The 26654-nt window shown below is 33.3% G+C and overlaps 1 protein-coding gene across 1 annotated transcript in view; it reads right to left on the bottom strand.

Annotated features, from left to right (window-relative positions):
• Positions 1-6295: 6295 nt before the first annotated feature.
• LOC138931803 (zwei Ig domain protein zig-8) overlaps positions 6296-26654 on the bottom strand; it is a 68647-nt gene continuing 48288 nt past the window's right edge. The window contains exons 3-6 of the mRNA XM_070292936.1: positions 23778-23950; positions 12470-12625; positions 11410-11743; positions 6296-9208 (exon numbers count right to left, since the gene is read on the bottom strand). Of these exons, the coding sequence (XP_070149037.1) occupies positions 9069-9208; positions 11410-11743; positions 12470-12625; positions 23778-23950 (803 nt within the window). The 3' untranslated portion in view covers positions 6296-9068. The remainder of the gene's footprint in view (positions 9209-11409; positions 11744-12469; positions 12626-23777; positions 23951-26654) is intronic.

Here is a 26654-nt window from a genome sequence, read left to right as displayed (position 1 = left end):
TATTTACGGGGTACATGTAATATTACAATTCACTTCCTACATAATAATTTTTTCAAGAGAAATGTCGATCTTTAAATATAAGATTCTTACATTCTTATCGCTTAATAAGATTTTAATTTAAGTTTAAGTTTATAAAATATATAATATTGCCACACACACAATATTGAAAAATTAAAATTAATGAAGCAACATTTTTGAAGAAAAAAAAAAAATGGATCAAGAAATTTATTTATTATTGAAAAATAATATTATATGTAAAACTATATATTTTAATTAAAACACTGCATATATATTTATTATATATTTAGATTAAGCTCTATTTCTATCGTATCATTTATTAATATCACATATGCGCGTAAAATATGAATACATGTTTTTTATAAACAAGTGTAGTGCTTAAGATCAATTTATTTCTAGCGTCGTACAAGTTTCTTCGATGATATTGTTTGCACGGAGTCTGCGTTACGAGCCATTAAAAGTTGCTAAATGTGAGCGAATAACTTTATGTTATATAAACGCTGTAACAGCTTCTTACACAATACTCAATCTCTCTCTCTCTCTCTCTCTCTCTCTCTCTCTCTCTTTCTTTCTCTCTTTTAACGTTTTCTCTAATATATGTAAACATAACGGCATCATTACTTTAGCGAATCGCGATTTATTCACTGCAACAGTGCGATTGGACATGATCTCTCATATGCGAATCTTTCTACGCAATGTAAATTTATGGTTTCCTATATATTTATATCGTCAGGATCAGAAGATATTTTAGTGGTTTGCATCAGTTTTTCCGCGTGTGATTTGAACATTCATCTCGATATGAATCGTATTCGATATTGCATGAGCATCGCTATTTTGTATACACAAGTGTAAAAAATTTATAGAATTTGAAATATCCGATAATCTCTTTAGCTTATAAAAAAATGTAACACACTTTGACATTTTCGGCATATTTAAATACAGTTTCTTAATTAATGCTCGAATTAATTATACCATATAAGATATATTCTACGTAAGTTTCTTTTTATTTCTAAATTAAAATTAATTTAAAACCTATGTAAATAAAACAAAAATTTACAAAATATAGAAAATTTATAAGTTTCAATCTTAGCAGAAAAAATTATTTTTTAATCTTATAAAAACACATAAATATTCAATTAACCATATAGACATTGTAAACAAATGATTATCCAGTGAAAAAATTCTTTTGTCTCTAATATTCTTGTAATATCTTATAATACTTCATGAAAACATATTTAGTATCGTGATGCGTTTAAAACTATCAACGGGGAATCGTCGCGTTAACGTTACAGTCGCAATCGACCGGCGGCATTTTTACGATCGGCTGCCACGTGCACTTTTTTCGTCACTCGTAGCCATAGGGCTTCCCTCCGGATTCAGCGCAAACGCATCGTGGCACGATGTATGTATTGTATATACCTACGTATTAGAAGTCAGACTGCATCGTCGATTTCGGTGCGCCTCGCTTGTTGTAAGAGTGATATTTATATTTTCGAGTATCGCGTTTTACACACATATTGTACATGTACCACACACGAAATTGTTTATAGTCAAATTTATGAAAAACTGAGCGATAGCGAGCATTTTTAATTTATGAATACGATCGTCAATTCATTCATTCACGATTATCGAGTTGCAGTTAAAAATGTTTCGTTTTTCTGCGGCAATAGGTACCAATTTTTTTTCGCGAATAAAACGCGTAACAATTTTCGCAACATTTGGCAAAAGCGATCAATAGATAAAATATAAAATGAAAAATGCATAAATCAAATCCGTTATTGCAATTTATTAGTGTATTATGACAAGATGTTAGAATGAGCTAAATATATTATATGAATATGAATCGATAATTTTTCTCTTTTCAATTAAAAAAGTTTCGACTGTCTCCTTAAATATAATTGTTACGAGTTAATATTTTCTGGAAAATATACATATGCTATTTTCTATACTTTAATATAGAAATAGGTTTGATGTCTCTTCAACTAAAATTTCGTTGAGAATCTATGGAAGTTGCTTGCACGCAAGAATTCCGCTAATGAACCTATCAGCAGATGTATTATGTGCAGACGACCGGAACGAATAGCTCTCAAGAAGCACAGAACTTCGCCCTCCTCGTATTCCTGTCCCCAGCCACGAAGAAAGTTGGGCAAAGCCCGATGCTAGTGAACCAAAACAGTGCGTCGTCTCTCATACCATTCGACTCGTTTGTACGTACGTACAAGATTTAGTTGTCGCTATAAAGTGCTTACCGCTTCCTATATGTACCCGTTGTAAATCAGAGACCGCAAACATCGTGCTTACTCGGAGAATGGAATATAGGTCATGGGATACAAAAGTTACGCGTACAATGATCTTTCCCTGCAGTCAAACAAGATCCGCACGAAAGTCACAAAGAACACTTGAACGTTGAAAAGAATTTTCTCGGTTCCGTGTGTGTGCTATGTATTTTATTCCAGCATTATAAATGCTGAAGAAGCTCGTTCTATTTAATTTTCAACGCTAATTTATGTCTGCCGAATTGTTTCAATCGCTAAATACTTTTTAATTAAGAATGAAAATCATCTTTATTAATTTCCATTTGACACTATTGATAGAAAAATCGTTCTATTTTATTTTCAACGCTAATTTACATCTACCGAATTCAATCGCTAAATACTTTTTAATTAAGAATGAAAATTATCTTCACTAATTTCTATTTGATATCAATATCTATTGATAGAAAAATAATCTCATTTATTTTTTATGCCAGAATCGATGTTTGTTTTATGCGTAGCGTGAAAGTACGCACGTTCTGGTGATAAATTACGAGAACGGAAATATAAGACAAGCTGGTAGGATTATAGTTAAAATATAATTAGGGTGAGAATTTTGCATTGTGTTTAGTCATGTTACAAAATAATGACTGAAGAATGAATGGGGGAACATGCTATCTATTGAAATATATTACTACATCGATCACCTATTTCATTATGTTTACAGTCTGATATCGTCATATCCTTCCGGCTTTATGCTATACTGCCTGGCAATCCCTCTTATGTCTTCTTTCTATTCTTGTCTCGCTCTCCTCGTTCTTTCAACAAGGATCCTTACTTCTATGTTTGGTAAAGAAAGGAAGGAAAAGAATGCGAATGAACATACTTACGATATATTGATCCTGCAATATACTCTGCCAATAAAGTATACTATTTCCAATTTTTTGAAAGGTTGGCATACATAGGGTGATCTAGAGCTTCCGTTCAGCCTTGAATATGTATAAATAAGTGATTAAATCAAAATGTCAACGTAATTACAATAATATAAAAGACTTTATAAAAAAATTACAGAGCAATTTATTTAAAAAAATGTATTATTTATTTGTACATGCAGTTATATCTATATCTAAAAGATACAAAGAGTATAGACCGTTAAGCGTATTACTTTAAAGTGCTTGATTATGATACAAAAAAAAGGCATATTAGGAATCATTTATAATATCCATAATTCAAATTATACAAGTTTATGGTTTATATTCAAATTACATATTTTAATATTTTTTATTTTGCATATTTATCGCTACAAATTTCAATTATAACAAAACACGATAGTGATTCAAGATGATTGTTGAATTTGCATTTAAAACTTCACTTTGAAGACTAATCGCGATATCGGAATATTGATATTTCCATTCGCCACGATGCACTCGGCAGCTAGTCATGTATTTGCAACAGAAGCATCGAATAATTCCCTTCATATAATGAATCCGCGTTTTTTTCTCTTTTTTCGTTTTTTCTCGTAATCTTTCTTTTTCCCCAAGTGCAGAAGCGCTCTTTTCATCAGTCATACTTCAGGCGAAATACGCGAATGCACGTATGTAACGCAGCCACGAAATGGCAAAGAAATCGGAATCTTTATTGCAAATCAGAGTGCAACTATGCGAAGAGATACCAGCACACGAGGATCGCGGCAGGAATAAGAACGTTCGTTTTATTTCGACGCTGTTTTAATTTAACGACCGCTCTGAAAGAATTTCGGAACTTTTATCACGCAACTTTTCCTCGGCAAAAGTAGGAAATAGAAGGAGAATGGATTGGAAGCGTAAAGCCAAGAGTGAAATATAGACACTAGAGATGTCACCACATATCACGAATATTGCATTCCGTATATGTATTAACATCTAGAATTTAAATATAAGTAATCGCATGTGTGCGATAGATTATTTTCAATATTTTTATGTATCTTACTTTCACTATTCTAAATATTCTTATACTGCGATCTTTTTAGCATTTTTATATCTGAACGTAAAATGGTTTATAACTACAATTTAAATTTTATAATTCTCAACTAAAACTGGTAATTAAATTTTGTATATATATATATATATGTACGTTGTTTTTCTTTTAAATTTATTAATAATATCTTAGTGAAATCTAAGACAAGAAAGCATAATCTGTAATGTTTGTAGATTCGAAAAGATGCACATTTAATAAAATTAGAAAAAATTATGGCAAGATAAGGGAAGCAGTCTTATCACGTCTTATCAAGTTAAAAAAAAACTTATTTAAGCGCTAACGCGTATTATATCCCGAGCTGATTAGCGTCCCTTTAAATTAAGTTTTTATTGCGTTAATTGTCAGCCAAAACCACCCGAGTCGTTCTAGCTGACACTAATATAATTAAGAGAAGAACTTTCCAAGTATATTCGTAATTCCTTCTCGGTGGCAGGATTCCATTATGTCGTCGTCTAATTGACCTGTTATTACATAAATGGAATGCTGACTTGTCGTATACGATTCCGTATTTAACCAACATGAGATTTTGTCGACGATTTTATCTTGTCTTTATATTTCTCACTTTCCCTCTTTTTTATCGAAAATATGTGCGTGAATCAATTCCTATTTGGCTTTGATCTTTACCTTCTCTTTCTATTTTTGTCTTGCCGAGCTCAACGATTAAATGGATTTTTTTTTTATAGCAGATATAAATCGAATAGAAGAACGGGATATAGGATTCACTAGTATATCGAATATTTTAGATGTTTCTGAGAAATGTGCTTTATCGTTGCTGAAATAGATTCAATCATTTTGTTTTGCCTTGCGTGTCTGTTTATACTTTGACATTGAATATGATTACTTTATGCAAACTGACAATTGTTAGAGACTTTATATATTGGCCGTGCAGTTCAATGTTAAAAAAACTCATTTTTGTAAAAAAAAATACATTATTAAAGCAATTAAATATATAATGTATAGGATATTTTAGGAAGAAGATTTAGAATGTCTTGTAATATAAAAAAAAAACTGTAATTTTTTAAATAATGTGCTCTATTTCGCGAAACAAAGATGTAAAACGTGCATAGAAATAAAAAAAAGTTTATAATTTCTTTCAAATATTTCATATATGATTATTATTATTATTTCTAAAAAATATTAGATGTGATATAAACAGTGATTCTTTGATCTACAATTTATTCTTTTAAATATTTAATGTTTTTTGAGAGTATGCAAATTACTTTTACTATTATTGAAAATAATATAACAGTCATAGAAGTAATTATTAACGATTAATCAACAAATCATTGATAATGGTATTATGTGGTAGATGTATAATAAAATGAAACGTTTTGAAGTTAATAAATTAAATAGAAACACACGTTTACGTTTGCATAGATACTGTCGTCTAAGTGACTAAAGACAGCAAACACGCGAACATACGTGTTTATGCAAAATATGTCGCAATATGTAGTAAGTTGCATATGTAGTGAGTCACAACATTAGAAATAATACCCCGTCCGTCGTCGCTTTCATCTTTTATAGAGAGAAATGCTAAGTGATCTGTAAAAACGTATGAATACTATAATCGAAACTATAATTTCTTCTTACCTGCATTGTAAAGCTTTTGGCATAATCTAAAATCTCAATAGGTGCTATAAATTACGCGATAACTTGTTTTCTTTTCCTTAAAAATAATTTTCTTTCGTCGATTTTTTAGAATAAATATTTATAATGAAAGAAATTAAAATATTGAAAAATTTATAAATGATTTTAATCATGTTATATTTTATGAAAAGATTTTAAAATTTTTACATTTTTAAAGCATATATAAAACTTTAATATTTTCAAAGCTTGTACTATCAATTACACAGAAATGTATTATTTTTTTTTAATCCCATTGTGCCTATTAAGCATTATTGAAAATTTGTACAAATAATAATAATTTGAAATTTTTCGAAATGAATCAATTAGAGGTACATATTTCTTGAGAGATAGGAAATGAGTCGTTATATCCGTGTATAGTCACGATTAATGTTTTATTGAATGCGTAATTAGAATGTTTAGTATTTACATTGATTCCACGTATCCAGATAAATAACGTTGATGAGCGCGTGTCCGCGGCCGCATCGCCACGTGTCGTGCGTGCCGCGCATAAAACTCGATGTATGTTTAAAGATCGTGACGCTCACGTGTTTTCTCTCCATCGCACGAAAGCCACGAAATCAGCGCCATTCGCGAAAAATCGTGAATCATTGTGAAAACGCGAGAATCTTTTCGAAAACTTACACTCTTTCACTCTTTCTCCTGCTCTGTTCGTCTTATCCCCATTACTTAACAATCCACAAACTGATACTTGATATATAGACGAAAAGTATCTTAAGGAGATATCTGGGAAGATTTTCTTTTAAGCATTCCATATAGACATCTTTTAGAGAATTTCTCAACTTATTTACGTTACGTTCACTGTTCTAACAAAATGAAGAACGATTAGGGAGACGAGGCTTTACTAATCATTTCTCGATCAATGGAATCACGTCATACATCTGCGTCGAGTAAAGTCGTTGGAATATCGAATAAATTCCGATGTCGTTAAAATTGAGGAAAGAGTGTACTTTATGTGTTTCGAAAGACTCGATCGCCCGTGATGCACTAGCCGTAGTTGGATCATTCTTCAATTTTGAAGATGTACGAAAGTACAATAGGTATACATCTCGAGCACGCATGCGAAAGAAGGACCGAACGAACAGAGATAATGAGAGCAAACGGTCGCGATAGCGGTCACCAAGTCTTCTTACATCGAACATTCGAACGTTTGTATTTATTATTTATTTAAGGATAGATGTACATTGCAAAATCGAACGAACACTGCGATGCTTCGACGTATACCCATTCGAGAGATTGCGAAGTGCAGAGGAGGAACGATGACACTGTGAGAGTCCGACATTGAGGTAAGGCTTTCTACAGCGCGGAAACAACATCGCTCATCCACTTCAGGTTCGCGTAATCAAGTTGTCGCAAGAAATCCGTTTGTGTTTTATCATCGTGATTTTGAAGCAGCGCATATATCTTATAGGAGAAATTTATTCAAATCTTCCGCTACCAATGAAGATAACCAAATTACATTAAATGCGGAATCAGCTCTTGTTCAAAATATATATATATTTTTTTCTTGTCCTATCATATATTAATCTCAGGAAGATTCTTGTTATTCAAATTTCTGCTTAGTCATTTATTTAAGTACAAATCTTAAATAGATTTTTTTTTTTTATATTTATACCGAGAACCGCGTTTTATGAAAAAGAAAAAAAAATCGTTGGTAGCAGACGATTTATTCGTAGAATACGATTCGTCATTATTATCGCGTATGTGCTGGTCACGGCAAACATGATTTCCGCAACAACTTCTACATTATATAATAACGTATAGTAATACGGTGAAAACTCGAAACTGAACGTTTTTGGAGGGGATGTTTGCGACAAAGATAATCAGCGCGATTAATAAATATGCGGCAAACGATAAGCGATACACAAATCACTTTGGGATTTGAAAATATATAAATGATACACGAGGATAAATTGGAAAAACGATCAATCGAGCTCCCACCGTATACATATCTGTGTACGTAACGAATATATAAGTGTATATATGTATATGTAGAATGCACATACGAAGAAATGCATGACACGCCGACTTACGCACACTGAGAGATATAGACGAGTCGCATATCGAGCGGAAGGGTTCTCATCGGGAAACGTATTTCCTGTGAGAAACCGAGTTTTCTAGTCAGTAAACCGAAATTTCCCTTCCGCTTACACAACTTTTTCACCAAATGCGTATCTTACAACGTACCTTAGTACTCGATCGCATAGCTCGATAATCTTCTTGTCTCATTGCGATCCACCATTGTCCAAAGACACTTGTAATCTAACTTAAACAATGATAAAAAAGAGAATATTATTATCTCTGAATTAAAAATATAGATGTATACGATACATTTATTACGAAATCTTTTAATATTATTTTATATGTTATATTTCCATATTTCACAATATGTAAAGTTAATTTGTCAAAATTAATTCTTAAAATGTTGAAAATTCTTTCAAATATTTTTATTTTATTATCATTAAAGAAATCTATATAACAGAAGCAATTGCGTTTGTATTTACACATTGAAATCTTATTTCTCATCTTTATTATGGAAATGTCGCGTGGACAGGAGCTTCGATTGTAACCTCGCACGCAATGAGAGACGGAGATTACACGAGAAAGTGTATATGTATGTACGTGTGTGTATGTGTATTAGAATAAAACATATCCTACAGTAAATCGCTACCTCAATTCCAAAACAAAATACAGTCGTCCGGCCAAGTACATTTACGCGGCACTCGCGCGAGAACGGGCCAAGATAGAAGTAGATAAAGGAATGAGGGGGAGTTGAAGAGAGGATGTCTCACCGATGTGTGCACTAAACAAACCAATAGATTCGCTGACAACCTTTGAGCTCACAGGACACTGTCAGAGACGAGACACGAGAGCCGAGCGCGCATATCGCGACTATCATCCGAACTGCGTTTATTTAATATACGCAAGAAAAACACACGTTTTACAAGGTAAACCGAGTAAGGTATCGCCGAGTTTGTGGCTGCACCATATTGCGCACAATCCCTATGAATGGAGTTTCTTCTTGGGATTGCGCCGCGCCGAGCAGCAGAACGACGACCCGGGAACTCGTTTCCTTGACGAAGGGACCCTCGTCGCAGAGGGACAGTAAAGTGCCGCCGCCGGAGGGACGGCGGTAATTCACGTCGGGTAAAGGTTCGTGAAACTCGGTATCCTCCAGCTGACGGCCGCTAGAAGGGACACTAGAAAGTTACTCGCCAAAATTGCCGGGCTGAGGTTCCTTCTGTCACCCCCGTGCATCGCCGCCGGCTTCTCCTCTTCTGCAACGAGATTAGAAAGCTGCGTTTCATACGATGATAGAGAAGGAAAGTGAATGATAAGTGTAGGCTGCTATATATATATATATATATATATATATATATATATATATATATATATTTGTATCTAGATCAGAGAAAGAAGTTATATTGAGAGAAAAGCAAGAAAGTGTTTTCTTCAAAGAGAATAATAAAACCTTCCCGTGAGAAAGCAAAAACAATGTTTTAAATTATTTCAGATCGTTTCTAGTTGAGATATAAGATGAAACGCGGATCACTTCGCACTTCTTCCTGTAGAAACTACCATGTTGACAATCTGGTCACGTTCGTGAACCTCTTTCAGTTGTCACATCAATGGAGACACGGCAAACATTGGATGAATATCTGTCGAACTTCGCGAATTTTTCAAGATGTCTGTTTCTTTTACCGTCATGTGAAAGCAAGTTTTACTACTAATACTAAGATCTAATTCTAAACAAATTTAATAATTTTAATTAATAATCTAATAAATTTATTTTTATATAATTCTTTCTAGCGCAATTTTTAATAAATAGCCATAAATCTCAACAAGGTAAGCAATATTTTATAAGATCTAAATTAATCTAAAGTGCCTTTTTATTCGAATATTTATTTTATCTTGTCACTTATGAAAATATGAAATTTAAAACTGAAATTATAAATTGTTATATTTTTTTATGACAAAATATAATACAAGTATTTTGTATGTGAATTAGCTTTTATATGTAATGCAAGTTTTCAAAATTATATGTATTTAATCCACAATTATTAACTATATAGCAGCAGCTTTGAATTTATAAATAAAAAGAATTCATTAAAAATTTTATCTATTGAATTTTTTTTATATTTAGCTTGATATATTCTTTTTCTTTACTTCCCAAGAACAAAATAGGTAAAACTTTAGACTTGATACAACATATATAATATGTATACACATTAATGCCGGTCTTGGAAAACTTTCCAGGACCGGCACTGTCGAAGGCATCGTAGAACAAGTGTAAAAAAAAAGAATTAAAATAAAATCATTGTGTATCGTCTTGTAAAGAGAAAATAATAGATAAGTTTGATAATGCCTCTCTCGCAGACTATCGCGTTATTACATAGCTACTAAGCGCGTTAAAGTATGGGTAAGGCCGGCCCGAGAGAACTTACACCGTACTTTCAAAAAATTGCGTCGAACTTCGTCCTAGCGGCGAATACAGAGGGTAAAAGTTTCGTCGTTAGTGAAGCGGTCGTACAATTTTGAACCGCCCTTCGTCGTTATCGCAGGCGAGCTACGCGGGATCGGGGATGAATGCGTCTACGAGAGCCGCTAAATCCAATCGTAATGAGCTTCCTACAACCGTTTAATTGTTCGGCTCTTACTCTAATGAATATTCAAATTTCGCAAGTTTCTACCGTCGATCGGCACTGATCTTCACCGGCATAACTAAAGCGAGTCAATTGCTATCGCGTTATATTCCAAAATCGCAGATTCTGCCTATGATCGATGCATTCATGATCTGGTAGTTTGCCCTCAGATTAAATCAATCACTGTTTTAAGTGTATCACCATGATTTATTGGAATATTAAATCTAAAAAAAATGCCGTCTTCAGCATGCTTGAGCGTGTATATTAATAGATATCGCTTCTTGAATTGTTGGCTTATAGTAGCATTAGATATGAAAAAGTGCACAAATCATTTATTTATTAAGTTTAAAAATATTTTATCTGCAAGAGCATAAAAGCAAATGGTTTAATAATCCGGTATAAAACGCTGTTTTATTTAAAGTTTTATTTTTTTATATGTTTTGACGCGATATCACGGAATCTATCTAGATAAATTTTTGCGATATATTCATAGCGTATTTGTAATATTTCCTACCAAGGTATGCATGTACGTATGTACATATCCTGTAAGCAAACGCTACTAACAAACATCATTATTGACGTTATTGCAAGATTTTCTGAACTGCAATTGTTTGTCGACTGTTTATTTATAATTAGCAAATAGTCATTATATCTTGCTTCGCGTCGAGACTGCAAAACAATGCGCCTACAGATTTTTAGAAACTATTTCGTCTCTTACGTTAGCACAAAATAATATCTCGGATTAATTTTACGCCAAAAAGTTGCTTTCAATAATATCAAGTCCCGAATTAAATTCAACCGAAACTAGTGACAGAATGACGCTACGTTTCTCTCACCTTCAATCACGTGGACCATGACAGACGCCGCCTTGGCGTTACTAGGCGCACACGTGTAGTTGCCGTTATGCGTAAGCTTCGTTTTGTTCACTGTCAAAATGGAGCCGCTCGACGTGAGCTTGACGTCGACGCCGGGCTCCTCGTCGTAATTTATCATACGGCCCTGACGATACCAGAAGACGTAAAGAGGCTTTTCCGTGGCCGCTTTAAGTTGGCATTCCAAACGGAGGCTCGAACCTTGCTTCACGTGCAAATCAGGCGCACCTGGTATTATCGAGTACGCTTCCGTGATCTTCAGACGGGCAAAGTTTCGCTGTACCGGATGCGACGTCACCTGCGATCATAATATAGCGACACCTTTAACTTATCATGTTATATTAGGATGAACGACACAAGTTCAAAAGAGAGATAAAATGTAATTTTCTTTCTCGACATAATTTACAAAGCAGTAATCATCTATGATGTCTTTTCAACATAAATTTATTTTCAAACTGATTAGAATATTGTGGAATATAGAAAATATTATAAATAAACATATTGTTTTTTTCTTTATTAGTCAAAATAATTTAAAAAATTGATCTTGTATAGAATTAATAAATTATATAGTCAAACATTATAAATAAAATATAATATTTAAAAATATTAAAAGCATAAGAAATTTTTGCACATATAATAATATTTAATTTTTACATTATGATGAGCTATATTATGTTGTAATTAGGTATATTATAAATTGTATTCATTATCGAACATGCGACGTTGATTATCCTTTAGACAATCCTACTGTGGTTAAAGACGTGGCTAATCAAGCAAGCGGCCTTAAGCATTGGCTTGTAGCTGACCGCTTTGACATTTCAACTGACATTTTCGATATGAAACCTTTAACGAAGTGTCACGGAACTGTATATTAGAATTGAATTGCCAGGTATAGTTGAAAACAAAACAATAGCTTAATCAATCGCTATTAAAAATTTAATCTTATTTTTTATACATCTGTGCAGTATGAAACTTAGAAAATTAGAAGTATCCTAGGAAAAATAAACGAATTGCGTCGAAATACCTGACATTCATAGATACCAGCATCGTCCACCGTTACGGCACGTATAGTGAGCTGCCAATCGGTGCTCGAATGCCTAATGACAAATCTTTTGTCGATGGAGTGCGTGCTGGTACCGACTGTTAACAATTGTCTGTCTCTTCTCCTCACCCATGTAATCTATGACAGAAAAAAAACGAGATGTCTTTATCAAATAAAAAAATGTATGATACTTGTTGATAATAATATGATATAATATCATAAATCGGTTAAATAATAAGTTATTTGCACAACATGTAGAACTTGAAAACAAGCTACTGATGGCAATAATATACATGTAGGAAACAACAGTATGTATTATATGAGAGAGAAGCTTCAATATACGCATCGAATATCAATTATCACGGCCATTAGGGCATCCTAATTTCAAGCTAATTTTCGTTCCCCAGCGAGCTAACCACGAAACTATGCTCAATATATTGGATAGTAGCTACATCATACGGTATTTTAATCACATAGCGATATTATCAATATCCTGTCACTTTAGAATAATAAAAAATACAATCTATTAGCAAAAATATATTAATTAACATTTTTATAATCTTTTATAAATATGTGAAATACATTCTTTTAAATTCTGCACAGAACTCTCTTTTTAAAGATTTATACAAAAAAATGTATTTTATAAAGCTTTTAAATTTTTTTCTTGTCAATATATTTTTAACAATATGTTTTTTCCTTGTTTGCTAGCCATTAATGTACACGTGAATATATAAATTTGTTATTACCTTTTACACGTGTATTTTATCACCTATCTCAATCGCAGCGTGCTACATTAAAGAACCTTATAGCAAATTAACTATATGACCAGATGTTGCTTTTACGTTATGCTTTACACACACATACACACACACACACACACACACACACACGCACACAGAGCATATAATATACTATATAACGACATATATATTGCGGTTGGATCAATTTATTATTTCTTTCTTTCTCTTTGCCACTTTTACAAAATATATTTTTATAAATTATCATGTTGTGTCAAACATACATAATTTGAATGTGAATGGTTGTTATTGCCGAGCTCCAAATGCTTTCTCGTTTGTTATAATGACATATAAATAAGTGTATATAATTACATTTTTTTTTTAAATGTAATAACGAGAACATTTTTGTGCTTTCTGAATTATAATTTTTAATGAAATTCACTTTCAATTAGGAAATTTCTATTTTAAATTTTCATTATCATAGTTTATTTAAAAGCCATATTTTACATTAATGTAAATTTTAAAAGCAAGATGCAAGGAGGACGCTGTCACTTGTGAATAATATTGAAGAATTATCTAGTTACATAACGATTCGCTGCATGTATTTTTAATCGCATGTATTTTATTATTACTTTATTCCATATGTATATATGTATCAAATTGTTCGTCCTCGGTTTATCTTATCAAGTAGCGTAAAACAAGAAACAATTTAATATAACGATAAATTTCTATTACTAGTGGAGTTCCTCTTACAAAAATGCCAGGAATGTAGTTTTGTGATTATAATTATACTTTGTGTCAAGTGTTTGGAGAGAATTGTGTGAAGGATCGCCGCAAAATAATATGTCGAGTCCACCTCGACATGAAACCACAAAGGATTTATGCAGTAGTTGAGTGAAAATTCTTGGAACATGATAGTAATGCAAAAACTTGAATGTTAGGAAAACATTCAACGAAGACTCTACTTGAAATGTGCACAATATAAACCAAGGTATGCATCTAACGGAACTATAATAGAAACGTAAAAAAATGCTATTATAATAATTAATAATTAGCTATATGTATATATAATACATACGTATGTATGTATAAATTTATTTGTTTCTATTAACTGTATGAGAATTCTATTTAAAATAGTAAAAATATTAAAAATGCAAGAAGATATTAAATTCGATGGATTGTGAGAGGTAGAAAAATTTTTTATTGTAAGACCTCGATAACAACAGTATAATTGTCTGAAATTTTCTCACGCTCTAAAACATAATAAATATTATCTATCTCCAATATTTTGATCTAACGGGCCAAGATCTGTCATATCATCAAATCAATTATTTTTTATCCCCTGATCCGAAGTCGGGACAAGCTTTATCATAAATGTCTTAGTACCAGCAGACAGAACGTAATTAGGCCGATTCCGCGCAATATATCCTGGGCAAAACCAATTCCCAAGGATATGACATCTCTAGTAACTGCCAAACCCGGTAATCCAGGATACTTGCTGTAATCCTGGATCCAATCCTGAAAAGGGCATATCTACGGCGCACTGACGTGTAACGACGAATCCAATATAGCGAAAGAGTGCGCGCGTGCATTGTGTATGTGTGTGTGTGTGTGTGTGTGTGTGTGTGTGTACGTGTGTACTTGGTGGTCTTTGACTGTAAGTTATCGGATGGTAGAGTTTGCCGCAATCAGCACCAAGTTACAAGAACTTGCCGATGTCTTCGCGGGCAGTCAGGAAAGACAAGGACGCTCAAATCTCTTGGACATCCGTCGTTCAGTTTCAACTAATTCCAGATACAGATACGTGTACGTGGATTGTTAAGACGAGTAGTGTTTCTCTGTCTTACATCGCAGAAACAGAACGTTTGTTTCTCGAGATAATTGTGTGATCAATTAAAGAAGCTCCTACGTCAATTAAAAAGTCCAAGCAAAAGGTTGAACAGTAAAACTTTCAATAAAATTAGGATATTTAAATTAAAATATTTTTTTTTTTGCAAAGTTAAATTAAAAATCAGAGATTTTAGTGTACGTATATAAACGAGAAAATAATTATTTGTTTCATCGATTTATTATTTTCAATTTTTGCCATTGTTTTCTTTCTCCGTCATATATCTTTTAATAGCTATCATTTTAAAACTAATTGTAAATATGATTATATAAATATGATTTATAGTAATAACCAAATTATAATCAAAAATTTTTGCAATATATATTTTTATGTGATTTCCACGGTAACGTTTTGCTTATTCGGTAATTTTGTGTAATATACAAAAAGAAAAAAAACTTAAAAAAAACAATTAACAGATTTCTAGATAAAATGCTAATGGGATTAATTTTAGTTTAAACACATAAAATACATTCGGTTTAGAGAAAGAAACCGTTGAAGTTTGCGGAGGGTGGGTCTATTTGGTTTTCGAGTGGAAAGGGTTAAAAGTTGGTAGGTGAAACGCGAGGCGAGTGTAACCCGCGAAAGATTAAAACCAATTAAAACTTGGAATAAAATTCAAATTGGAGTAGCATATATCTGACTTGTGTCGGGCCTACGTACTTAATTTCCTCTTACGTTGTTTCGACTCGATCATCATTAGTCTTATTAGACGCGTGTTAGGTAACAGGATCGTCCTGGAGAATTCCCGTAGCAAGCTATTAAACCGTGCCTCGTGGGGATTGCTGGCCCAAGTACGGAAAGACTTTGTATAGTGGCAGCAAGTAATGGCATCAACACGCGCGGAAACCACACACGAGCTAAGATGCACCACCACTACCACCCCTGTTCGTAGGAAGAGCTTAATCGGGAAATATCCCGCTTACGGGGCGCACTAAGCGATTCGCGCCACATACATTCTTTGTCTGTCGACCGGGAATTGCCGCAATCGGTAATTTATGTCGCTACATTCTAGATCTACTTTACGAATTTGCAGCGGGACAAAAGCTTTAAACACAAATACGTGAGATAGGGAGTTAATGGAACGATTAATGGAGAATCGCGAGCAAAATAAAACAACGACTACAATTAGGGAATCCGTGACTATTACAAAAATTTTCGTTATGGATAAAACTTTACTTCATTAACAATTAAAAAGAAAAGAAAGAAGAAAAGTTTTGCAACGCGATAAGAACATTTCCAGTACTAACAAAGCCGCACCAACAGCGGTAGGAAGGAAATTAAAAGCGGCCGTTCTATCCCCGCTGCATTCCTGCTGCAATCGCTTTCGTTTCTTACTCGATATAGTATCGGGCTGATAAGGAACGTTGAAAGTTCATTCGTTTATCAAGCGAACCGTTTTAAAAGTATTCTTGTAACGAGGAAAGTTCTTTCACCCTATTCCGGCTCCGCGTGAAAATAAGCCAATCACTTTATAGCCATATTTTATACACGTTGCAGCTTCTCTCTCTTTCTCTCCTTCTCTATCTCTCTCTTTTGAAAACTTATAGCTATAGCAATGATATTACTCGCAGAATCGAGGAGAATTGGGAGCAATAATGCTTTTTAGAGAAAAATAAAAAATGATTAATATTTAGTTCATATAGTGTAAATGATGTAAAGATTTATTACTGGATATTCCGCAGAGAGCAATTGTGAATGCAAATATATGGTATGCATTAAAGCTTGCATTATAAATATCACAATTTAATTTATTAATCAAATTTTCCACAAATAAAGAAAGAAACGTAAAACGTCGTTGTCGGAACAAAAGCATATAAAAAATATACCTGTTTAATTTTTTTGTTTAAAAAATATACCTGTTTTCAATATTATTAAGAATACTAGGGAAGAGAGAGAATTTTTCATAAAGCATATATTTTATTATTAAATTATTTATTATTATATTGATTAATTCAATTTTATCATTTTAAAATATCTGAGCATAATTTTTGCACAATCATTCCCATTAATTTCTATGATTCATGACAATAAAGGTCAATCCCTTGCAAGAGAGCTTGAAATGTGTACAGCAAATTTTTTATATTGATTAAAACTTAAAAATAAAACATTATCGAGATTTCATTTGAAAACGATCTGTTGATCTATCGATAATCGATATGTCGATTTTGATGCATTGAAGTGTGAAGCGTGGTGGTTAATTACTGTGCACTATTCCATCACTGTATCTGTTATTTCTAATCAAATATAGAGTACAGTTACCATTTTAGAAAGAATTGGAAAATTATAGGATCAAAGCGTTTTGCACATGGTTTTAGTAAAAATATTTTAGAATAAATAAAATAAATTTAAAAATCTGAATTGGCATTTCAGACGTATATTCTATTTTCAACAAAATTCCAGGCTACTTTATAAGAAATTAAAGCTAAATGATATTACCTTCACGTTTTATATTAGTTTCGTAAATAGATCCGTAATTCCATATACATTGATGAGAAGGCATTAATTTATCGCGTCATCGTATCATGATAATATCGATTCTATTTGCGCTCGCGCGCGCGCTATCCAATCTATCCTATCTATTTATGATATCAATCGCACTTCACCCCGCGATACGTTTCATTTAGTTGATGCACAAAAGGGAGCTTTTGAAATGTACTTTCTCGATTTGGCACAGACGCGCTCAAACAAATTATATCACGTGCACGGGAATCTCGCGGGCGGGGATCAAATATAACCACGAAGCTTTACGGCATCGGGAAAAATAAGTTTTCTTGAAGGCTTCTGTTTTATTAATGGATCTCGATTTCGACGTCTTAAATATGAAAAAGACTCGTATTATCTGCCAACAAATGAGCAACTTTACAAGAGAGGGACACGAAGACGCGATGAAATACTTAAAGATGCTTTAGAAGGGAGAGAAATTTAATGTCTCGATACTACGAGAGAATTCTTCTCTTGAATTTTTTCATTTCCGACAGAGTTCCCTGCTCCTCCAATCTCTCATTCGCTCCATCTGCATTTTCAATGGACTTTACTCTTCTATTCACCATCCGGATATCCTCTATTATGCCTTCGCTCATTTTATCCTATCATTCATCGTAGCCGAGAACATTTTTCGAAGAGAATGATCTTGCTTTTCGCCGGTAACCCGCGCATCCATTTTCTCCAGTGAGATGAAGTTGAAGAGTAGAGTTGAGTCACATAGCGATCGTATCTAAAACGTCGATTCCTCGTAAGAACTCGTCGGCAACCGCTCAATTTGGTATTTATCGCGTGATTTACAACCCCGTTCACACGCTGTGTTTCCACAAAAGGCCCGGAAAATTTGCCGATGATATTTTTAGAGATCTCGCGCTTTCCGTTATACACAAGCGCATCGTACGCGTAACACGCGTTGACGCATCACTTTTCGAGGCGCAACGAGATACACTATGTCCAATACACGAATAAATCTGGGCGGAATAAGTTAATTCCATTATACAAAGTCGCGTAACATTATGCGCATAAATTGTTTGGCCAAACTGCTAGTCGACGCACAAATTTAACGTCGGCAAAACGTCGAGCAAAGAATTAGAGGGATCGCAGTATGCACGAACTATATTTGTCCCCTCGAACGTGAACCGCAACTTCCGAGAATAATGATTAATTACCGCGCCAAGAGCCCACTTAAGGCATCTGAACTTTGGAGTGAATCCCATTTACGGTGCAAAGATTTATTTTCTTTTTTAATACGAATAGATACGGTTGCTCTCTTCGATATCTTTCTCAAGCTTTCTTTATACTTGGAGTAACGCCGGATACTCGAGAGAATGGAGAATAAAAGACTTACGTGGAATAAAAACGACTTTGAATATTTCCGTCGTGCAACTTTTACGCGAAACTTTTTCGGCGTGCTCTAAGCGAAGATAAATGGCATTTTAAATTGAGGTATCCGGGCGCTCGTTGATAAAACACGAAAGAAAGTCTGCTGATAATTTATTTGATATTTTATAAGTAGGATTATGCGTAGGGATTTATACTAATCCAGCGTTTTGTTCTTAAAATCGATATTGAGGAGTAATAAAAGATTATGTAAAATGAATAATTTTTCATCTGTTATCCAAAAGTGCTCTTAAAAATAATATATGTTTGATGAAAAGACCCGTTTTATGTTTTTTCAATATAAAATTTATCAATTTCTAATGCAACATAAATGTATAATAAAGACGAATGAATAGAATCAGAGATCTCAAAGTCAATCAGATTAAAGTGGGAATAAATCGATATGTGAAATTTCAATTCAAAAAGGGAACTAACTTATTTTTCATTTATCATTACAATATCATATAATATTATTTCCGTAAAGAATATTTTTTAGATATACGCATAATTGTTTACTCATTCTTTCCAAATGTTTTATGACGTTTACATGGGTTGCTATTATAAATGTATGATATATTATCTTATCGCAAAAAGAATAAATTTCCGTATGGTAGCAGTTACTTATACAAGATACGTAATGCGCTTTTCCCTCCCACGCTTCCTTCCCCTTTTTACTCTATCCGCGATAGCCGAGCACTTTTTACTTGTTTTTGTCTCGGCCGCAGCAAAGAAGCCTAAGGCGGCCTTGTTTCTTGTTTCTGTATTTCTGTAGTATACAAGACGCGCATGAATTCATCTTTTATTCATAGTCGGCGACGGTACGAGATCCGCGCACCGAGATTATATGCGATTCGTGACAGAGAGTTTTGCATAAGTGGCCTTAGATTTTGCAACTTTTGTATCGTCCAGAACAAAAATTTCGTCAGCGGCCGATCAACCGATACAGCAGCGATAAATAAAGCTATCGATTTCTGAAACTCGAGATGTCTCTCAATTTTTTAGTTATGATTTTTCCAGAATTTATTAAAAATAAAGTTGCTTATAAATGTATATATAAATATATATATATATATATTTATATATGTAACGTGCAATTTTTTTATCTCTATTCATTATTCTTGATATACATTTCATATATACGTTCATATTTATTTTTGAATGAGATCGTAATATTTTTATTGTCAAATAGATTAATATTTTTTTATAATAATAAATTAATATGTATGATATAAATTCATATGAAAAAGATGGCTAAAATATGGAAAGATCTATATCATATGAAAAACTATATGCATTTAATTCATAGTAATAATGAGCAATCAAGCAATGAATCAAATATCATTTAAAATGTTGATTTGTAGCACCGATATTTTAATTAAAGTAGACTCCAATTGCGCGAGGCACAACTTACTTGTAACCGAGAGAACAAGAGAAGAAGAAATTGATTCTACTGAAAGTAATAATTTTATTAAAACGAAAGTACTGTGAAGATAATGAAAGCGGTTGAAAATGCGAATCGTTTCGCTGCCGTTATATCTATAGGGGCTCTGCTCAATGCGTGAAAAGTGTGAGTAGAACCGTGAAATATTCCCGTCGTAAGTAAATTACAATCCCAAACTCCCTGCTCACTCTGTGCCCAGTGGAGCTGTAAAATCCAGAAATCAAACGAAGAGAAATAAACCTGCCGCGAAGTTCGCATAAACATACCGTTTTCCCGAGAACGTTTCGAGGTATTCGCGTCCGTTTATAGGAATCGCGATTTTTATCGTCGGCGTGTATCGATTTGTTTCTGACGATTATTGAAATTTATTTTGATTATTTTGATTTGTGTCAAAGCGGGCATCCGTGCTTTCACCCGACATTTCCACTTTAGAAGCGTAATTGATTAAAAACTGGAGAAAAACGTTACGCGCGAGAGAATTCAGAGGATTATATATTTATAAATGTAGAAAGGAAATTATATAATGCGGAGAAAGAATTTTATTTTACAAATATATTTCTTTTTAAAGAAAAATACACATCTGCAAGAAAACTTAATCCGAACATATCAAGAAATCTACAATTTTAGACAAGATAATAGTAGTAGCGTATAATTTTTTTTTTTTTTCTGATATACTTTTTGTAGTAGCCAGATATGACAGCTGGAGTATCGCGTTTTCAAACGACATCAAGGCAGTTCTGTGTCGGAAAACGCGCATTTAAAGTCGGCTTACGTCTCATTCATGTCGACATGAAAAACCCGTAGTTCGGAATTTCATAGAAACGTGCATTGCCTGTCGCCCGGAGAGAATCCGTCTGTCGACTCGTTCGGAATTCCATTCCGATTTCTCAAGTATACCACGGCGAGTATCGAGAGAGAATGTTTTCACTATTTCCCAATAGCGTTTATACGGATTGCCCTTTCGTTTCCTCCTCTCCTTTTTTCAGATTCAAAAAGAAAAGTACAGTCACGCGGCATCTGGCGCGGCGTCCGTCGGTTTAACATTGAAACTCGCTAAAATATTCTAAAATATTCCTCGAGCGGGAACTTCGACATTTTCGCAGAAAGAAGGATATGTAATGAGCTGGGCATCTGGTCTCTAACGACGTTACGGAGAATTCGCGTACATTCGCGGAAAAATATACATACCATATATATTCGGAATACGAATCGATTGGCGCGCGATGCAGGAATATATAATCTTAAACTTTTCTAACGAAGAGAATCAGGTTAACATAGAATTAAGAATTCCAACTTACAACGTAGTATTGTATATTAGATCTATTCGCAATCAGCTTTTTACGCCCAGCATTAAAAAGCGACAAGAACGATACGGAACGATAGCTCGGAACTCGAATATAGACGCGTTCGTTGTTTACGCAGATTGTCGGTTGATTCCGCGCGTTGCGAGCGGAAGGGGTTGAAAGCTAAATAAGACAAAGAGCATACGCCATCGCGGAACGTGCGCCGTTGCAGGCCGTAAACTGGGGCAATTTGCTGAACCGTCGGGCTATAGTATTAAAGTACGTATAGCGAGGGCCGCAGAAAAAGCAAACAGCCTGCGATTCCCGTATGCGAAAATATCATATCGACCTATCATTCGTATCTCCGATGTGTGCGCCGCATCGCGTTCAATTTCCGCTTTCAATGTCGCGCGCAAAGGTATTCGGAACGAATATATTTGCACAATTACGCCGAATCTTTATATCTTTGTAAAGGACGAAACATCTGTTTGCTATTCCGATCGCAAACTCGACATATCGTGAACACCGGCTTTACAAGCAGTTATTAAAACTGGACGTAATTGCGAAATGAGCTGAATAATCTCGCACGTATTCCTTCTCTTTTTTTTATACATACGTTTGTTTTATTTTCCCGTTTTGCGGGAATTCTATTTATGTCATATCTTGCGAATTTTGTTTGAGACCTCTGTTCAATAAACTTCTGTTCTATTAAAAACATGAATAATTTATTAAGCTTTCTATAGATATATTTTAAAGATAAATGCATTTTCAAGCTAATACAATAGAAATAAACAATATAATTTGCAATATAAAATTAGATTTGGTTTGCATATACTTTTCGATATTTTTTCTACATCTTTTGTTCTCGCAATATGCAATAACAGAATGATATTTGATGCTTCCATAAAAGAATCAATTTTTGTGTTAAAATTAAAACGTATGTTATTTGATTTCATATTTTAGTTTCTTATTAAGAATAATTCTGTCCTCTTTTTGAAAAAGAGAAGAACGAAATTGTATCATTCTTCATTGAATAGAATTGTGGGCGTACAGAAATATATCATCATCACATGACACTGGAATTAATTATGTCTTAGCGTGTTGTAATTTATTTTTTACGAAACACAAAAAAGTGATGAAGATAAAACACATCTGAAAACATTATTAGCGCATGCGATGTCGAAATAACTTATATTACAAAGAAGATTTATACTTCAAAACTTTGAAGATGACGTAAAGGTAAAAGACATGACATTCGAGAAATATTCCTTGATATTTCAAATCTGATCCGCGCCTGTCATTCAACGTTTTCCATTTGAATGGTTGTTTCATCGCTGAAAACCAACCATATATTAGAAACAGCGCACATATTCCTTTCTTTAAGGATCATTTACGCATGGCATGTGCATGATAGGAAACGGAAATTAAATGAAAATCCTTCGAACCAGTCTATATAACGGAAATGAAAATCTGAAAAATCTGGTGTGAATGGAAAAAAGACGAATTGAAATAAATATAGAGAAATGTGGCACGGAAAGAATCAAGTGGAACTAAAAACGAGAAACGCTGTTAATATTTCAATACATGGGCGCGCCCAGAGAAATAGTTTCCCAGTCTAAAATTATTCACACTTCTGCATTTTAATTGATTACGAAGCATTCAGATTCCATGAATAATGCCGTTCTTCGCAACGCAGACAGAACAAGAATTTTATTCTTTTGTCATAATATATTATAGTATATATGATATTGATAATTACGTTTGTAAATCATATTCATTATTCATATTGTCTCTGTCAAACGGTAATAACATATAATGTAAATTATAATTAACTTTTATAATATATATTTTATACTTTTATAATATTAATATATCAGCAATACACGTATTTAAACAATAGGAATAGAAAATGAGTATTAAAATTTCTTTTACTGCAATTATCTTTTATTATCTTGAAGGAATAAATTGTACAAGCATAATCATTTTTAATCGAAAGAAGATTAGCGTGTAAACAGTGTGACATTCAAAAAGTTTAAAATACGGGAACTACAATATATATAGGTATATGAGATATACTTACGGTTCCAGCTCCAGGATCGGTAATTTTACATGGTAAAACTGCCGTGCTACCACTTTGAGCAAGCACCTCTCCAATTGGGCCTTCAAGAACATCTTCATTTTTACCCTCCGGGACATTCAATGGGGCGATTGCATTATTGGCACTTGAGTTCTGCTGATGCTTGGCCTGGCTTACTGAGAACATAAATTATAACAATGCTAAAGATAGAAAGCATTTTATTCGATTTAAAGCGAAGTCTGTGTACGACGCGTCGTGTCAACAAATTAATACCAATAACAATTTTTCCTGCAACGCTGCAAATCAAAAGAATTTTCTTAGAACTATCATTAATTAGAATATTCTAAAAATCGATTGTTGTTTATAAATTCAAAAATTTGTATAAATATAAAATGTTTTAAAGAAATATAATTGTTTAATATAACATCACATGTTTTCAATATATCGTATACAGGATATACCGTAAAGACTGGATCAATGCTTAAAGGTAGATTCCTGAAATCATTTTAAGATGATTTTCCCTCGGCAAAAATATCGAGGCATCAATAATTTTCGTGTTATAAGAGATTCAAAAAGAAGGGCTTTTTGCGAACTAAACTTTATAGAAAATTAAAACTATATTCTTTAGTTAGGTAATTTTAGATAAAGTTTACTTTAATAGAAAGAGAAAATTTTAATTTAAGATTTACTTATAAAGATATATGATGGAAAAAATTGGAAACTTGCAAAAAATGATGACCTCTCTCGACATTTTCGCTGAGGAAAAATCGTCTTAAAATGATCACAGGAATCTACCCTTAAGCGTTAATCCGGTCTTACGATACATCATCATTATGCGTTTATTCCTCTATAAGTGCAGTATGCTATATATATTGTTATATATAATTATAATTTCGTGGAAATATTTTTCTGTAAAAAATATTATTGAAAGAGCATAACGCGTATTTTGCAAATAATACACGTTGTACAAAAACTATTTATTTAATCCATTTTCTGTACTCGTGATATTCAGATTTTAGCACAGTTTGAAATGCGGAATAAAATCAATTCTATCTTTTAAAGGATTTAACTAGATAAAAATTGCGTTAAAAAAAACTATAGAAATATGTAGAAACTCACATATTTTCACAGCATAGAAAATTCTATATACCGCATTTATCATAAATGTCTCTCCAAAAGTTGTTGGTGGTTCTAAGACCGGCTATAATCAAAGATTTTAGGACGATTTCTCTACTCGGTCGGCGAAGAACGACGAAGCATCGTCCTCCCGGTCTGAGATTAATGCAGCCACTATCGCGACGATAACGTATAACCCGAGCGTCGCTCGAGAGTAGCTTAAGTGAATAACTTAGTCACGGCAATTACGACGGTTCGGCCGGGCGTTTACCGGCGCCCGTGGTGCGCCAAACCTGGCGAATTCCGGCAAATATTCAGCCGGAAATTCTCCCCCTTGTACCCTCTCGCCACTCATTTGCTCTCACTCGAGAACTCTAATCATTCGATCGTTCCTGCGCGCATCGCCGAACTTTTGCTGGAAAAAATTTCTCTCGCAAGCATCTCGTTTTGATTTTTATTCGAATTGAAAGCCCAAATTTAAAATTTTGATTTCTAGTGAAATGTGTAGTAGATATGTGCACTATTAAGGGTTCGCTTTTAAAACATAGCGAATATGTTTATGGTATAATATTCACTGCTTATGTTAAGTTCTTTTTACACAAGTAAGAAATTTATGCTCAGATTTTATTTCGGACTTTGCTATGTCAGGGAAATAATTCGAGAATAATGACTAGTTATAAACACATGCATTTATAACTGTATTCGATATTTTGAACCACAGACGCTAGAGCTGTATATTTTATTTTTAGTTGTGTCTGAATAATATCTTGCTTCTTTGCATTTATCTGTATTTTTGCGATATAAAAGAAAATGTATAATTTCTGTGATCTGATTCTGTGCACTAATTGATCATAATGCAAATCAATCTGTTAAAAATTATAGATTTTTATATCTCTGTACATGATACGTATATGTATTGTATATCTGATGGATAATATATATATATATGTATATTATACAAATATAATACAAAATATTTCCATGTTATATGTTTTTTTCTACTTTTTTATAGCACAAAACTTATAAATATAAAAGTTAAAAATTAATAACGCATTGAAAATTGCTATAAAAATATTTTAAAAGAGATTTTTTTGTGTGATGCTGAAATATTAGTGAACTTTTGCGTTCGTATATTTATTCTTTCGTTTAATTAAAATATGTATGATTTATTCAACATTCAGTGAAAACCTGGTTTTGTTATTTTGATGAGATATTCTTTTCCATGAAATATCTAGAATTATCCGCATACACAAGTACAAAAGTATTCCATTGCAATGCGATATAAATCTCTGAATATAAATCTCTGAATATAAGCTTTGAATATTTGAAATAACTATGATGCGTGCGGGAGGTACGCTTTCGAAAATTATGCACGACGAAATATCGTAATAAGAAATGATTATGATTTATTACATGTATACAAATGCGTTAAATTTTGAGACGCTTGTCTTCAACTTAAGCAAGGAAAAAGTAAAACCACCCGAACTGACGCAATTTTCTAAATTGAATTTACCAGTGATTAGTATTCGCACGTAGCAGGAGATTAATCTGGCACAATTTCAGAAAGTTTGCCGAATTGAGAATCGTAAAACGGCCTGGTAATAGAGGCCGGTGTGCATTTAATTAAACTTTCAATTAGATCTAAAGCTTCGGAGGTGTTACGGCGACGACCTAAATTTCCAGTATCTCATCGGGTTCGGGGACAAGACATTATACGAATTCGTCCGTTGGTAATATTAACGTCGACGACTTTCTCCATTGACG

Source organism: Polyergus mexicanus, unplaced genomic scaffold, assembly GCF_030449975.1.
Source record: "Polyergus mexicanus isolate NDT 795.1 unplaced genomic scaffold, iyPolMexi1.0 SCAF_3, whole genome shotgun sequence".
In the NCBI taxonomy this organism is placed as follows: domain Eukaryota; kingdom Metazoa; phylum Arthropoda; class Insecta; order Hymenoptera; family Formicidae; genus Polyergus; species Polyergus mexicanus.
This window is presented reverse-complemented; position numbering and strand designations above follow the sequence as displayed.